Genomic DNA, 16,974 nt, shown 5'->3' with positions numbered 1-16,974 from the left:
GGTGAGAGGAAAGTACCGGGCTGAGGGGTAGAGGAAGCGGAGGCGAGGGTAGGAGGGAGGTGGGGATTAGGGGTAGGGGGTAAGAGGGAGGCTGGGTGGGAGGCAGGTGGGGACATGGGGTAGTGGGGTGATGGGCAGAGGAAATGGAGTCGGGGTGGGAGGCAGGTGAGTGTGAGGGGTGGGGGTGAGGGGTAGAGGAGGCGGAGTCGGGTTAGGAGACAGGTAGGGGTGAGGGGTAGAGGAGGCAGAGGTGGAGTGGGAGGCAGGTAGGGGTGAGGAGTAGGGGGTGAGGGGTAGAGGAGGCAGAGGCGGGGTGGGAGGCAAATGGGGGTGAGGAGTAAGGGGTGAGAGGTAGAGGAGGCGGAGGCGGGGCGAGAGGCTGGTGTCCCGGTGTGAGGGGTGGAGTTGGAGGTTGGAGGGGTCGGGGTTGGGGAGGAGGAGGCGCGGTGGGAGGCAGGTGGAAGCATGAGGGGTGGGAGAGGCGGAGGCCGACGCAGTTGGGAATGCATCCCTTGCCTACCGAAATTGTGGAAATTTCCCAGAGGGGTAGGGACTTGGGGCTGGGCTTCCAGATTTGGCCCAGGAACTGGCTGTGGCCATTCTGGGTCCTGGGAAAGGGCGAACGTCTGGGCCTGGGCTGATCTGTGGCTGCTGGGGCTCTCTGGGGCGGTGTGGGAAGGGGCTGCGCTTTGCTTGAGAGCGGAAATTCTCCCAGGCCAGGCCGGCTGTGCCCAGCCAGCTGGTATTTGGTCCCCTTGCCCTCCAGGAGGTGTCTGGTCCCCTTTGGTCACCTCTGGCCCTGTTTGAGGACCAGCTAGCATTTTTTTCTCTCTGTGGCCTCAGTCTTCCTTGCTCCAGGAAGCCTGTGCTGCCTGCTAAACTAGCTTATTCCTATTTATTTTCTGCCACCTCAAGCACAGTCTGCTCAGGGAAGCTTCATCTGTCCAGTTAGACACAGCTCTAGCCGTGGCTGGGGGCCAAGTTTCGGAACTGGTACAAAGAGAAGCAAAGGCTGCAGGTCCGGGCCCTGGCTTGTCTACACGGCTCCACCACACATCCCCTCAAATGTCCCGTCTTTTTTCCTTCTAAGGCCAGGGCAGTTTCCACCTTCCAGACCCTGAAATCCTCTCTCCCACCTTTTTTAAAAATTTATATTATGCACAGACTTTAGGCATCTCTTGCACATTTGAGTTGGATTTTTTTATACCTAAAAGAGGTGTCAAATTTATTTTTTAAAGCCAGTGGTAAAAATTTCAAATGGGCCAGGCATGATTGCTCACCCCTGTAATTCCAGCACTTTGGGAGGCTGAGGCAGGCGGATCATGTAAGGTTGGGAGCTCGAGACTAGCCTGGCCAACATTGAGAAACCCCATCTCTGCTAAAAATGCAAAATTAGCCAGGTGTGATGGCACACACACCTGTAATCCCAGCTACTCAGGAGGCTGAGGCAGGGAATCGCTTGAACCTGGGAGGTGAAGGTTGCCGTGAGCTGAGATCACACCATTGCACTCCAGCCTGAACAACAAGAGGGAAACTGTCTCAAAAAAAAAAAAAAAAAAATTCAAATAGCACAAAGGATGCACCTTTCAAAACTTGCCTCTACAAAAAAATACAAGAGCTGGCTGGGCCTTCTCATCCCTGACCTTGAGTTCCCTGCTCCAGAGGACACATCTGCTACATATTTTTTTGATGTCTTTTTGTTCTTATTAAAAAATCTATCTGACAATAAATTCAAATAAAAGAAACATTTATTAAACGTTAAAAATGAAATGAAGCACGATAGGAAATACAGGGCATAAAGGCTGTCTGGGGAAGATTTTCCTTAGGTGGACACTGGACGGAGTGAGGCTTTTTTTAATCTTATTTTTTTAATGTAGATGGAGTCTCACTCTGTCACCCAGGCTGGAGTGCAGTGGCTCCATCTCGGCTCACTGCTATAGGCGCATGCCGCCACACCCAGCTAATTTGTGAGACTTCTTGAAATAGGAATCCGATGGTATGGTACTGAGGTGGAGGAAATCTTGCTTCCCTGCTTGATTCACTTCCCACTAACAACACAGGCATTCTTCCCTACACAGAGGACTTTTTTTTTTTTTTTGAGATGGAGTCTTACTCTGTCACCCATGCTGGAGTGCAATGGCACTGCAACCTCCGCCTCCCCGGTTCAAGTGATTCTCCTGCCTTAGCCATCCGAGTAGCTGGGACTATAGGTGCCCACCACCACACCTGGCTAATTTTTGTATTTTTAGTCAATACAGGGTTTCATTATGTTGGCCAGCCTTGTCTTGAACTCCTGACCTCATGATCTGCCCACCTCAGCCTCCCAAAGTGATGGGATTACAGGTGTGAGCCAACAGAGGACTTTAATATATATATATATATATATATATATATATATATATATATATATATATATAATTCACATACAATTCACAACTATAAAATGTACATTTCACTGGTCTTTTAGTATAATTCACAGAGTTACACAACTGCCGTCACAATCAAATTTAGAACATTTTATCACCTGCAAAAGAAGCTTCATACCGCTGGGCGTGGTGGCTCAATCCTGTAATCATAGCACTTTGGGAGGCTGAGGCAGGGGGATCACGAGGTCAGGAGATGGAGACCATCCTGGCTAACACAGTAAAACCCCTCTCTACTAAAAATACAAAAAATTAGCCTGGTGTATTGGCGTGCGCCTGTAGTCCTGGCTACTTGGGAGGCTGTGGCAGGAGAATTGCTTGAACCTGGGAGGTAGAGATCGCAGTGAGCCAAGATCCCCACTGTACTCCAGCCCAGGCAACAGAGCAAGACTCTGTTTAAAACAAAAAAAAAGAAGCTTCATACCTAAACTGGGCGTAGTGACTCAAGCCTGTAATCCCAGCACTTTAGGAGGCTGAGGTAAATGGCTTGAGCCTAGGAGTCTGAAACCAGCCTTGGCAACATGCAAAACCTGCCTCTACAAAAAATATGGAAAAAAAAAAAAGCCAGGGGAGGTAGCTCATGCCTGTAATCCAGCATTTTGGAAGGCCGGGGCGGGTGGATCACCTGAGGTCAGGAGTTCAAGACCAGCCTGGCCAACATGATGAAACCCGTCTCTACTAAAAATACAAAAATTAGCCGGGCGCGGTGGCTCATGCCTGTAATTCCAGCTATTTTTGGGAGGCTGAGGCAGGAGACTCACTTGAATTTGGGAGGTAGAGATTGCAGTGAGCCAAGATCACGTCATTGCACTCCAGCCTGGGCAACGAGTGAAACTTAGTCTCAAAACAAAACTAAACAAAAGGGCTGGACATGGTGGCTCATGGTGGTCCCAGCACTTTGAGAGGCCAAGGTGAGTGGATCACCTGAGGTCAGGAGTTTGAGACCAGCCTGACCAACATGGAGAAACCCCATCTCTACTAAAAATACAAAATTATCAGTTAGCCAGGCATGGGCAATGCCTGTAATCCCAGTTACTCAGGAGGCTGAGGCAGGAGAATTGCTTGAACCTAGAAGGCGGAGGTTGCCTCAGCCGAGATCAAGCCATTGCACTCCAGTCTGGGCAACAAGAGTGAAACTCTGTCTCAAAAAAAAAAAAAAAAATTACCCAGGTGTGGTGGCATGTGCTTGTAGTCCCAGCTACTTGGGGGGTTGAGGCAGGAGGATTCCCTGAGCCTGGGGAAGTCGAGGCTGCAGTGAGCTGTGATCATGCGCCATGGTATTCCAGCCTGAGCGATGGAATGATACCCTGTCTCAAAAAAATAAAAAAGAAGCCTCATACCTTTAGCAATCAGTTCTCTTTTCTACAACCACTCCCCAACATCCCCTTGTCCTAGGCAACTGCTATATAGTTCCCTATTTTGGATGTTTCATATAAATGGAATCATGCAGATCACTTCTCGATCTTTTGGCTAAAATCAAGTGTAGTATCTGTTCTTATCAGTTTGACACGTCCTCTCTCTGAGGATGTAATAAAAATAAAATAAATAAAAGGAATCATGCAATATGTGATCCTCTGTGACTGACTTCTTTCATTTAGCCTAACTTTTCAAGTTTCTTCCATGCTGTAGTGTATATCAGTATTTAATTTCTTTTTTTTTTTGTGGCCAAATATTATTCCATTAAATAGATATGCCACATTTTATTTATCCACTCATCAGTTAATCATCATTTGGGTTGTTTCTTTTTGGTTATTCTGAATAATGCTGCTGTAAACATTTATGTACAAGTGTGTGTGGACATATGTTTCCATGTCTTTGAGTGCACACCTCGTAGTGGAATTGCTGGGTCATATAGTCACTCTATGTTTAATTTTTTTTTTTTTTTTTGAGACAGAATCTTACTCTGTCACCCAGGTTGCAGTGCAATGGCAGGATCTCGGCTCACTGCAACCTCTGCCTCCCAGCTTCAAGTGATTCTCCTGCCTCAGACTCCCGAGTACCTGGGATTATAGGCATGCATCACAATGTCCGGCTAATTTTTGTATTTTTATTAGAGGAAGGGTTTCGCCATGTTGGCCAGGCTGGTCTGGTACTCCTGACCTCAGGTGATCCGCCCACCTCAGTCATCCCACAGTGTTGGGATTACAGGCATGAGCCACTGCCACCAGCCCTCTATTTTTAATCTTTTGAGGAGCAGCTAGACTGTTTTCCAAAGTATTTGCACCATTTTACCATCTCCCAGGAGTGTAGGAGAGGTCCAGTTTTTCCACATCCTTGCCAACACTTTGTTGTTACATGTCTTTTTATCTTAGCCATCCTAGTAGTGTGAAGTGCGATCACGTTGTGCTTTTGATTGCATTTCCCTCATGGCTATGATCCAAGGCCTTTTTGTAACCAGAATTTGCAATTAGGGTTGTCTGTCCACTCAGTCGACATTTTCACCTGATGTAGTGGTAGCTCTGGAGGATTTCAGGTTGTCCACTTTTCACTTTTTTCTCAATAGCACAGCAGTGCTTTCTGCACTGTGATTATACTTAGCCATCCTGTCATTCAAAGTCTTCTTGAGCACCACTTGGGTGCCAGGCATTGTGCTGGATGCCGAGGATATGGCAAAAAGGCCAGATTTCACCCCTTGGAAAATATATGGTGGTAAGCATGTGGCTCTGGACTTGAATCCCTGAGTTCTCACCTCCCAGCCTGTGGCCTTGGCCTTACCCATGCTTGGTTTCCTTGTCTGTGAAATAAGGTTGCTCTTGGAGTTACACACTGAGCACTTTGCACAGTGTCTAGTACACAGCGAGTGCTTAATAAGTACTTGTTCTTGTTAAAAGTGAAGTCAGGCACAGTGGCTCATGCCTGTAATCTCAGCACTTTGGGAGGCCGAGGTGGGTGGATTACTTGAGGTCAGGAGTTTGAGACCAGTCTGACCAACATGGTGAAACCCTGTCTCTACTAACAATACAAAAATTAGCCAGTTGTGGTGGCACGTGGCTGTAATCCTAGCTGCTGGGGAGGCTGAGGCAGGAGAATCACTTGAATCTGGGAGGTGGAGGTTTCAGTGAGCCAAGATCGTGCCATTGCACTCCAGCCTGGGCAACAGAGTAAGACTCCGTCACAAAAAACAAAACAAAACAAAACAAAACAAAACAAAACAAAACAAAAGGTGAAGCCAGACAATTAAACAAATATCAACAGTAATAGATAATGACATGTGATGGGGGAAGTACACTGTCATGGGGGCACATAGTGGCCATCCCAGCCCTGTCCAGGGTCTAGGAAAGACTATTCAGAGGAAGCAGCGCTTAAATTGAGAGGTAATGAATGAGCAGGAGTTGGCTAGATCAAGAGGAGAGAGAGAGAGTTGTTTCTGGCAGGTTGAATGGGAGAGGTATGGCGTACTGGGGAGACTGAAATGTGTTCAGAATGTCTAGAGCAGTGCTGTTCAGTAGAACTCTATGTTTGTGAAAAGTTTCTCTATCTGTGTGCTGTCCAATATGGTAGTCACTAGCCACATTGGAAATGTGGCTGGCCGGGCGCGGTGGCTCACCTATAATCCCAGCACTTTGGGAGGCTGAGGCGGGTGGATCATGAGGTCAAGAGATCGAGACCATCCTGGTCAACAAGGTGAAACTCCGTCTCTACTAAAAATACAAAAATTAGCAGGGCGTGGTGGTGCACGCCTGTAGTCCCAGCTACTCGGGAGGCTGAGGCAGGAGAATTGCTTGAACCCAGGAGGCGGAGGTTGCGGTGAGCCGAGATCGTGCCATTGCACTCCAATCTGGGTAACAACAGCGAAACTCTGTCTCAAAAAAAAAAAAAAAAGAAAAGAAATGTGGCTAGTGGCCAGGCATGGTGACTCACGCCTATAATCTGAGCATTTTGGGAGGCCAAGGTGGGGGAATCATGAGATCAGGAGTTCCAGACCAGCCTGGCCAACATGGTGAAAACCTGTCTCTACTAAAGATACAAAAAATTAGCTGGGCTTGGGGTTGGGCGCCTGTAATCTCAGCTACTTGGGAGGCTGAGGCAGGAGAATTCTTGAACCCAGGAGGTAGAGGTTGCAGTGAGCTGAGATCACGCCATTGCACTCCAGCAGGGGTTGACAGTGTGAGACTCTGTCTCAAAAAAAAAAAAAGGAAATGTGGCTAAAGGGACAGTACAGACAGTACAGTTGAATGTTTACTGTTATTTTACTATTTATTTATTTATTTTTGAGGCAGAGTTTAGCTGTTGTCGCCCAGGCTGGAGTGCAGTGGCACAATCTTGGCTTACTGCAATCTCTGCCTCCTAGGCTCAAGCCATCCTCCTGCCTCAGCCTCGAGTAGCTGGGATTACAGGTGCGCATCACCTTGCCTGGCTAATTTTTGTATTTTCAGTGAGACGGGGTTTTACCATGTTAGCCAGGCTGGTCTCGAACACCTGACCTCAAGTAATCCACTCGCCTTGGCCTCCCAAAGTGCTGAGATTACAGGTGTGAGCCACTGCAGCCCGCCTTAGTTTCCATTTTTTATTGTTATTTTAATTTTTTTAATTGTATTTTAGGTTTTGGGGTACATGTGCAGAACATGCAAGATAGTTGCATAGGTACACACGTGGCAGTGTGTTTTGCTGCCTTCCTCCCCTTCACCCACATTTGGCATTTCTCTCCATGCTATCCCTCCCCAGCTCCCCCCCGCCTCCGCTGTCCCTCCCCGGTTTCCATTTTTTAAAAGACCACTTCAGTTGCTGTGAGGAGGATGGATTTCACTTTTTTCTCAATAGCACAGCAGTGCTCTCTGCACTGATTATAGTTAGCTATCCTGTCATTCAAAGTCTTCTTGAACACCACTTGGTGTGGGGCAAGAATGAAGCAGGGAGACCAGTTCGGAGGTGGCTGCAGTGACCCAGGGGAGCATGAGAGTGGCTTGGACCAGACAGAAAGACACATTTTGGAGGTAGAGCTGATGCCAGGGTTTGGGAGTGAGGAAGAGGAAGTCCTAGGGCTACTTCGGTGGTGGCTGGGTCCCCATCTCCAAGACTGAGTCCAGACCAGGTGGTGAAGTCTGATTTTAGCAGCACCTGCCCACCTCCTTGTCTCCACCTGCTGGCTGGTGGTGGGAGCACCTTTAGGGGAACTTCAGCCATCAGGGTCCTGGGTCCTGGGTCACGAGGCTGGGGGAAGGTCCTGGGAGGTGGAAAAGTCCCCTAACTGCTGGGTGGATGGGTGGGCGGGACTGTGTTTCCAGGGGCATCTGCTGGGCCGAGCCTCTCCCTGGAGGCTGTCCGCATCAGCTCTCTCCCCTGCCCATAACTGGGTCAACTCAGGCCCTGTTATGGGCCACACAGCTGCTGGAAGGCGTGTGGTCGTGGAAAAGGGGAGGGGATAGATGTCAGTGTAGTTGGGGAAGAATCCCCCATCCATGGCAACTCCCATCGGAGGCAAGGCCTCACCATCCAAGGGCTGCCTCTGATTGTCCCCCACCCCCACCTGAGACCTCAGTGGCCAGATGGGGGAGGGGCGGGGGCGGGGCGAGATTCAAGCAGGGTGTGTCCAGATGGTCAGTCTCTGGTGGCCAGCCTGTCCTGACAGCAGAGTTAAGCTCCCACTCTCCACCGGTGTCTGCTGGCCAGGTGGGCTAAGGGTGACCGAGAGACCAGAACTTGCTTGCTCGAGCTCAGTGCTCAGAGCTGGGGAGGGAGGTTCCGCGGCTTCTCCGCTGTCAGCGCCCGCAGCCCCTCCCGGCTTCACTTCCTCCCGCAGCCCCTGCAACAGAGAAGCTCCGGGATCCCAGCAGCTGCCACGCCCTGGCCTCAGCCTGTGGGGTAAGTCGGTGGGCAATGCCGGGGACATAGGAGGGGGCCGAGTCCAGAAGCCTGACGGTGAATGATGGGGCCGAGAAGGCTGAGTGGGCTCCTGGCTTCTCCCGCCTGGAACCAGTGTCTGTATGGGGCTTTGGCTTCCTCTCCCTGGACCTCCACACCTCTTCCTCTGCTGCCAGGGTGGGTGGGGGTCCCAGGAGGTGGGGTAGGGGCTGGACAGACAGCTGTTGCTGCTGGGGCTTGGGAGTCTTGGGCTGGAGGAATGGGCCAGGGTTTGGCTGGGGACACAGACGGGCTAAATGGTATGAGATGGAAAGGACGTCCTCTTGCCCCAGTGTGGGCAGAAAGGGTGATGGGTCACACGTGCAAATTGAGGCAGCTGTGCAGCTCCCCACTTCTCATGTTTCTATGGAAAAATACCCCACCCTGGTACCCAGGGCTGTGGGAGCCTGAAGAGCTGGGTGGGAGTGGGCCCAGATGTGGCCTGGCCCATCCTCTCCACTTCCCTCTGCTGGCACTGCTCCTCTCTGCTCTCTGCCCCGCTGTCCCCTTCTCCACCCTTCTGTCTCCTTACCATTCTCTGACTCGTTTTCTTTCTTTCTGATCCTGTTTGCTGAGGCCACAGAGGCTCCCCAACCCTAACTGGGGCCCCACCCTCGCCAAGTGATGGAGGCTGTGGTTTCAGTTTTCTTGTGAGGGTAAGATTGTGCTGTTTGCTGAGCTTTCTAGATCGGCCTGGGGCCCAAGGCAGGGTGGTGGAGAAAGCCTGGGCCACAGGCTAGGGTCTCCCTTACCTCGTGAAGCACCAAGAGGCCCCGAGGCACAGAGAGGGGCATTCGATGCTATTAGAGCTGAGTCAGACTGAAAATATAGACAGACTCTGAAAGGCTTTGAGAACTGAAGAAGAATGTCATGGTAGATGCATGGTTTCAGATGTGGCTCTGCCAACAACTGGTGACATTGGAAAAGCCACTTCTCCTTTCTAAGCCTTAGTAGTCTTGGCAGCAAAATGCAGGGTTTGATAGACATGTGCGTTTCCCAATGGTTTCTCCTTAGAGCTCCCCTTCTGTGGTAGGTGTTGAGCGACGGGCCCCATCCCAGCCATTACCCTTTTATTTGGTGGAATATTGGCTGCCAGGCAAGATGTTATATAAAGAAAGGGTTATGCTGTTAATGCAACTGGGAACAGGGGTTGTGACCCCTCAGATACCAGGGAGTCCCAGAGGAAAAGTCTGAGACGTCATGGCTCTTCCTGGGGGACAGTATCAAAGGGGTGGCCCTGTTGAGACCCTGTTCCTCACGCCACAGGCCTCCCTCCCTCTCCTCACCCCTGCTCCTTATCCCTCCTGCCTGACTTCCTCTGTGGTGGGGCTGGGCTCCCACATAGTGGGTGGATCTACTTGCACTTGGCATTTTTTGCCATTAGAAGTAATGGCAAAAACTGCAATTCCTTTTTTTTTTGAGACGGAGTCTTGCTCTGTCACCCAGGCTGGAGTGCAGTGGAGTAATCTTGGCTCACTGCAACTTTTGCCTCCCAGGTCCAAGCAATTCTCCTGCCTCTGCCTCCCGAGTAGCTGAGATTACAGGTGCATGCCACCATGCCTGGCTACTTTTTGCATTTTTTTTTTTTTTTTAGTAGAGATGGGGTTTCACCATGTTGGCCAGGCTAGTCTCAAACTCCTGACCTCAGGTGATCCACGCACCTCGGCCTCCCAAAGTGTTGGGATTACAGGCATGAGCCACCCCTCCTGCCTGCAATTACTTTTGCACTAACCTAATACCTCCTTCTGCAGGCTCCAGTCAGGCCAACACTGACCCGCAGCTGGGAGGAAGGCAGGATCCTTGACACCTCTGTCTCCATAGAGGTCCCGGCTAGACGAGCAGCCTCCTCCCCCTAGAATGACCTCACCCTCCAGCCCTCCAGCTTTCAGGCTGGAGACTTTAGACAGAGACCAAGAAGATGGCTCTGAGACAGACAAAGAAAAGCTGGAGTTTGGGAGGGGGCCGCCTCCCATGGAGTCACAGTTCCAGAGCGAGGACCGGAACGTCTCCCCTCAGATCAAAGTGAAACTCAACTACCGAAAGGGAACAGGTGGCAGGTGAGGCAGCAAATGGAGGCAGGGCAAAGAGGGCCCCCTGGCCAGCTCCAGCTGAGTGCATGGAGCGAGACCCATTGGCTAGCCCAGCACCAGCGCCCCTTCCCACAGTCTGTGGCGTCCTCAGTCTGGCTCTGATGGCTTTTGGGCCCGACAGGCTGACCTCTGCTCTGCTGTCTGGCATTGCTGTTTCCAGAGGCTTCTGTCCTCTGAGGTCATGTTCTTCTTGAGGATACATTCTTATTTTTTTTTTTTTGGGAGGGGAGGAAGGCAGGAAGGGAGGGAAGAAGGATGGTAGGGAGCAAGGAAGGGATGAAGGAAGGAAGGGAGGAAGCGGGGAGGGAGGGAGGGAGGGAGGGAGGGAAGGAAGGAAATCAAGCAATGAGAGAGACATTGCCGACCTGGATCTAGAGGTTTACAAGTTGATTTCTTTTTTTTTGAGAGAAGAAAAGAAAAAAAAAATAAGTAAAGGAGAGGAAGAAAGAGGAAGAGAAAGAGGGAGAGTAAATGGAAATATTGCTTTATTTTGAAAAAAATTGGGTATTAATAATGGCCAATCAATGTTTCATTTAAACTTATGGGTAGGTGTGATGTGGTATTGACAAGAATGTATATTTTGTGTGTTTGAAGTGGAGAGCTCTATAAATATTTATTAAGTTTACTTGTTCCAGATCTGAGTTCGAGTCCTTGATATCCTTATTAATTTTCTGTCTCATTGAATCTAAGTCTTGTATCTGGGTGTTAGGATCGTTAGCTCTTGTTGTTGCATTGATCCTTTTACCACTATATCTTTGTTGCTTTAAAATCTATTTTATCCGATACGAGAATTGCAACTCCTGCTTTTTATTTATTTATGTATTTATTTTTGCTCTCCATTTGGTTGGTAAATCTTTCTCCATCCCTTTGTTTTGAGTCTTTGTGTATCCTTGCCTGTGAAACAGGTCTGGATGTAACATGCCATTGGGTTTTGTCTGTGTCTTTTGATTGGGGGATTTAGTCGATTTAAATTTAGGGTTACTGCCATTTGATGTTGACCGGCTGTTTTATCCATTTGTTGGTGTAAATTCTTCTTTATGTTGGTGCTCTTTACTTTTTGGTGTATTTTTAGAAAGGCTAATACTGGTTGTTTCTTTCTGTGTGTAATGCTTCTTTCAGAAGCTCTTGTAAAGCAGGCCTGGTGGTAAGAAAATCTCTGAGTTCTTGCTTGTTCATAAAAGATTTTATTTTTCCTTCAATTGTGAAGCTTAGTTTGGCTGGATATGAAATTCTGGGCTGAAGGTTCTGTTCTTTGAGGATGTTGAATATTGGCCCCCACTCTCTTCTGGCTTGTAGAGTTTCTGCCGAGAGATCTGCTGTAAGTCTGATAGGCTTGCCTTTGTGGGTAACCTGACCTTTCTCTCTGGCTGCCCTTAGTATTTTCTCCTTCGTTTCAACCCTGGTGAATCTAACGATTATGTGCCTTGGGGTTGCTCTTCTTGAGGAATATCTTTGTGGTGTTCTCTGTATTACCTGGGGTTGAATGTTGACCTGCTTTGCTAGTTTGGGAAAATTTTCCTGAATAATATCCTGAAGGGTATTTTCCAGCTTGGATTCATTCTCTCCGTCGCATTCAGGTACACCTATCAAACGTAAATTTGGTCTTTTCACATAGTCCCACATTTCTTGGAGACTTTGCTCATTCCTTTTTATCCTTTTTTCTCTAATCTTTTCTTCACATTTTATTTCATTAAGTTGGACTTTGACCTCTGATATCCCCTCTTCTGCTTGAATAATTCGAGTGTTTAAACCTGTGCATACTTCTCGGAGTTCCTGTATTGTATTCTTCAGTTCCATTAATTCACTCATACTCCTCTCTAAGTTGTCTATTCTCAATAGGATTTCATCAAACCTTTTTTCAAAGTTCCTAGTTTCTTTTTTTTTTTTTTTGAGAGGGAGTTTCACTCTTGTTACCCAGGCTGGAGTGCAATGGCGCGATCTCAGCTCACTGCGAGCTCCGCCTCCTGGGTTCAGGCAATTCTCCTGCCTCAGCCTCCCGAATAGCTGGGACTACAGGCACGCACCACCATGCCCAGCTAATCTTTTGTATTTTTAGTAGAGACGGGGTTTCACCATGTTGACCAGGATGGTCTCGATCTCTTGACCTCGTGATCCACCCGCCTCAGCCTCCCAAAGTGCTGGGATTACCGGCTTGAGCCACCGCGCCCGGCCGTTCCTAGTTTCTTTACGTTGGGCTACAACATGGTCTTTTAACTCACCGAAGTTTGTTATTATCCTCCTTGAAGAGTGATTCTGTCATCAGGATGCGCTGGTTCTCCATCAAGCCTTGTTCCATTGTTGATGTGGAACTGTGATCATTTTTAGAGGGAGAGGTGTTCTGACTTTGAGTATTCTCAGCTTTTTTACGCTGGTTTCTTCCCGTCATTGTAAATTTATCCTCCTGTCGTCTTTGAAATTACCAACTTTCAGATTAGGTCTCTTGAGTGGGCATCCAGGTTGTTAGTTCCCAGGGCCAGAGCAGCGGCGTTAAAACTGATGGTGCTTTTCTGCCCAGGATTCTCCTGTTGGGCTTCCTTCTTGTGTCCGTAGTAGGCGACTCTGCCTTCCCGGGGCTCCAAACCTCGGTCAGAAGGGAAACCGGTCCTGTTTACTCTGCTCCGAGAGCTGCCGCGCCAAGGTGCCAGCGGAACCGCTGCGCCGGCCAGGAGAGTCGCGCTGGCCACCCGTGTGTTTCCTCCACTGGGGGATCTTCTGCTCCGTGAGCGACCAGAATTTGTCTGAAAGTGTGGCATCCTTTAGTTCTCCACGCCTTCCCTGAGAGCTGCAATCCCGGGATGTTAGCGATGGCCATCTTGGATCGTTCCCGGAGGATATATTCTTGAGCCCTAAGTATTCAACTGACCCTCAAATCCCCCTGTTCATGCCGACTCCCACCCCTGTCATGGTCCCTGTCTGGGAAGGCAGCAGGATCCACACTCCATCAGTGAGAGTCAAGGACATCTGGAGGTGTCCCAGGCTCTCCTCAGTTCTGCAAGGCTGTGCCTGTTGCGCAGGGGGCGTGGACTGTGGGATTGAGGATGATGGGCTTCTGCTTGGAGTCTTCTGCACTTTGACATTCCTGTGGTCTCTTCACCAATTCAGACTGTGTGAGCCCCACATTCCTGAGAGTCTCGCTTTCAGTCCTGCTGCATCTGGCACCCCCCTCCCTCCCTGCCCAGGGGCCTGCCCAGTGAGGCTGGAGAATCCTCATGGGCCAGGCTAGACTCTGCCAGAGAAGACCCTTCTTCCCTTCTCGTGCCTGAGGTGCAGCCACCAGCTTTGGCCTCCCAGGCTAGAGCCGCTGTCCTGTTTGTGCTGGAGGATTGTGGTCAGATTCAGCACCAGGTTAGGGGAGGATGCGTGAGGAGCTTCTGGGAGCTGTGGAGCCTGCCCAACGCAGGATGGACAGGCCCTTGATGCCTTCCGTGCCTCAATCTGTGCCCTCATTGGGCTTCCCCACCCCAGGACCATGATGCCACCCTGGTGACAGAAAGTTCTTTGTCCAAATGGCAACTTCTGCCAGCTGGACTGCCCGTAGGGCTCCTGTCAGTTACAGACAGAGCCCTCATGGTCATGTGTGACTTTCTGGTGCTGACGAGGGAGGGCTGGCTGTAATTACAGTCATAGCCATTGGCTTAAAAAGTCAACCCTTAAAGTCTGGGTGCTGTGGCTCATGCCTGTAATCACAGCACTTTGGGAGGCCAAACCAGGCGGATCACCTGAGGTTGGGAGTTCAAGACCAGCCTGACCAACATGGAGAAACCTCGTCTCTACTAAAAAATACAAAATTAACCAGGTGTGGTAGTACATGCCTGTAATCCCAGCTACTTGGGAGGCTGAGGCAGGAGAATCCCTTGAACACAGGAGGCGGAGGCTGCAGTGAGCCGAGATTGAGCCATTGCACTCCAGTCTGGGCAACAAGAGAGAAAACTCCGTCTCAAAAAAAAAAAAAGTCAACCCTTGAAATCCCCACCAGAGTCAAGGAGGCAGAGGTTGCAGATTGTTTCCCTGTACTCCAGCCTGGGTGTCGGTGAGACTCTGTCTCCCCCCCCCCAAAAAAAAGTGACCGATCCCAACAATCACCTTAATCACCTTGTGCATCTGTCACCAACCTTTACTTGGTCTGCCCATTCCACAGGAGACGTTAAGTTGGGACCTGAGGTCTACAAAGCATCAAATAACACCCCTTGTTCTTTGTCCCCTCATAGCTGCTGGTCTTATCGCCAGAGGTCCCAGCAAGCTGGCCCCTTTGAATAATAACACAGCCCAGGAGAGAATGACTCATGCCCTTCCCTCTTCCAGTCACCAGACACTGCTAGATTCTGATAAGCTACCAGACCCTTTGTGGGGTCTATATGGTAGAGATCTCCCATAAATGTGCCTTCTCAGTGGTGTCTGACATGTTTCAGCGTTGGGCCCAGGTAATGCTCTGAGAAATTTCCTACTACCCAGCCTAGAATCTCTCTGGGGATTCAGTCTAAAGTTAAACAGCTCTGCTGAGGTTCCCAGTTTGATGCTGTGTGACTTCAGCAAGTTACATGATCTCTTTGTTTATCTAATGGACAAATGAGTAGTTCCCAACTGGCTGGGCTGAAGCGAAGATGAAAGGTGCAGAATATTCTATAGTTAATCGATGGCTTCAGAGAGAAGAAGGGAGCTTTTCTCCATTCTTTCTTGGAGGCTAGTGATGCATACAGCCACTGTGAGTCTGCAGGGACCTCCCACAACCCTGTCCAGACCCAGGCCCAAGCTCAAGAGCCACCATAAGTTGTGTGTGCTGAAGGAGACCCTGTGGGACAGCTAGGCTGTTGAGAGATGGGACCTCAAGGCACCTGGCACATGACAAGTATGTGATGCTGAAAAGTGTCTGTGATGACATGTCATAGGATGAAGCAGCTTAGTGCCCGGACAGGCCCCTTTCCTCCTCGTGGGGCTCTGAGCACTTGGGGTATCCTTGGTTGGTTCTGGGAGGGTAGAGGCCCTCAGAAGGGCTCCCATTGTGCTCCTGGGCCTGAGGGTGTGCAGTGTGTACAGGACTCCCTGGAAGGGCTCCCTGGGATGAAGGGCTTTTGGGGGCCTGTGGTCCTTCTCCAGCAAGAGTCACAAACCACATCCTCCACAGTCAGCAAGATGAAAACCGATTTGACCGAGACTGGCTCTTCAATGCGGTCTCCCGGGGTGTCCCTGAGGATCTGGCTGGACTTCCAGAGTACCTGCGCAAGACCAGCAAGTACCTCACTGACTCGGACTACACAGGTAGGCCCTGCCCTGTGGATCCAAGGCCTAGGCATCCTGTGAGCTGATAGTAAGGTGGGCTGTGTGGGCTTGATCCCTGGTCAGGAGCCAAGGAGTGAGTGTTCTCAGCAGCCCTCTGGCCGGAATGATTGCCAGGGGCCCTGTGGACAAAGCTAACCAGGGATGGCCTCCTGTTGGTCTCGGCTATGCCTCCCCCTTCCACCCACCCCTCAGGGCTCCTCTGCCACCCCTAGCCCATTGCAGTGGCTGAATGGAAACCCAAAGTAATCTTTTTCTTTAATAACAGTGTTATTGAGATATAATATATAATGCACATACGATACACTTAACCCATCTCAGGGCATTCTTTGCCCAAAATCTAAATATCCGTATTGTTTGGGCTGATTAGAAAAGTAACATGAGGACTCCAGAAGATTCAAACAGTGAGGAAACAGAGAGCCAAGGGTAAACACAGTCTCTCATCCTGGGCCCCTATTAATGGTTTGAGAATGCATCTGCTCAGACTTTCTTTCTTTCTTCTCTTTTATCTTTGGAGAGAGAGGGTTTTGCCATGTTGCCCAGGCTGACCTCAAACTCCTGGGCTCTGGTGATCCACCCACCTTGGTCCCCCGAAGTGCTGGGATTACAGTTGTGAGCCATGGTTCAGGGCCTGTTCAGTCTTTCTCAAAGCATCAGTATATATTTACATAAATGGGGTTATACTAATTTGTAATGTGCTTTTCCTCCACTTGACACATCTTGTAGCACTTTCCATTTCAGTGCATGTCTAACTCAATCACTTTGGCAATTGCAGAGTGAGTTTTCCATTGTGTCGTTGATCATAATTTAGGTAACCGATTCCTTATCGATGGCCATTTAGGTCGTTTGTCGTTTTTGGCTTCAACTAGCTGACTGCCAGGCCCTCTGTAGGCTAAGCTCTTGTTTATATTATTCTCTCTTTTTTTTTGAGGCAAGAGTCTTGCTGGAGTGCAGTGGCACGATCTCGGCTCACTGCAACCTCTGTCTCCTGGATTCAAGCAATGCTCTTGCCTCGGCCTCCTGAGTAGCTGGGATTACAGATGCCCACCAACGCACCTGGCTAATTTTTGTATTTTTAGTAAAGATGAGTTTTCACCATGTTGGCCAGGCCGGTCTCGAATTCCTGACCTTGTGATCCATTTGCCTTGGCCTCCCAAAGTGCTGTGATTACAGGTGTGAGCCACCATGCCTGGCCTTATATTATTCCCTTTGAACCTTACCATAACCCTGGAACATTCCCATTTTACAGTAAGAAAAATTGAGGTTAAGAGAGGCCACGTGACTTGCCAGAGGAGACAGAGACATTAAGTGGTGGAGTTATGTACAAATACTGCTCTGAATATTCT

General features: G+C 49.5%; 1 protein-coding gene and 1 pseudogene across 12 annotated transcripts in view; both read left to right on the top strand.

Annotated features, from left to right (window-relative positions):
- Positions 1 to 3,873: 3,873 nt before the first annotated feature.
- LOC118154110 (U2 spliceosomal RNA) lies at positions 3,874 to 3,999 on the top strand (annotated as a pseudogene).
- A 3,964-nt stretch (positions 4,000 to 7,963) lies between these two features.
- TRPV2 (transient receptor potential cation channel subfamily V member 2) overlaps positions 7,964 to 16,974 on the top strand; it is a 28,892-nt gene continuing 19,881 nt past the window's right edge. For 4 of the 12 annotated variants that reach the window (XM_078373197.1, XM_078373195.1, XM_078373193.1 and 1 more), the window contains exons 1-4: positions 7,964 to 8,225; positions 8,848 to 8,920; positions 10,016 to 10,321; positions 15,477 to 15,610. In XM_078373197.1, the coding sequence (XP_078229323.1) occupies positions 10,122 to 10,321; positions 15,477 to 15,610 (334 nt within the window). In that variant the 5' untranslated portion in view covers positions 7,964 to 8,225; positions 8,848 to 8,920; positions 10,016 to 10,121. Of the gene's footprint in view, positions 8,226 to 8,840; positions 8,921 to 10,015; positions 10,322 to 15,476; positions 15,611 to 16,974 lie in introns of all 12 variants that reach the window. The other 8 variants (XR_013535622.1, XM_078373196.1, XM_035300182.3 and 5 more) reach the window with 3 other exon arrangements.

The sequence above is a fragment of the Callithrix jacchus genome, chromosome 5 (assembly GCF_049354715.1).
Source record: "Callithrix jacchus isolate 240 chromosome 5, calJac240_pri, whole genome shotgun sequence".
Classification (NCBI taxonomy): domain Eukaryota; kingdom Metazoa; phylum Chordata; class Mammalia; order Primates; family Cebidae; genus Callithrix; species Callithrix jacchus.
The sequence above is the reverse complement of the archived record's forward strand: the minus strand, read 5'-3'. Positions and strand labels throughout refer to the sequence as shown.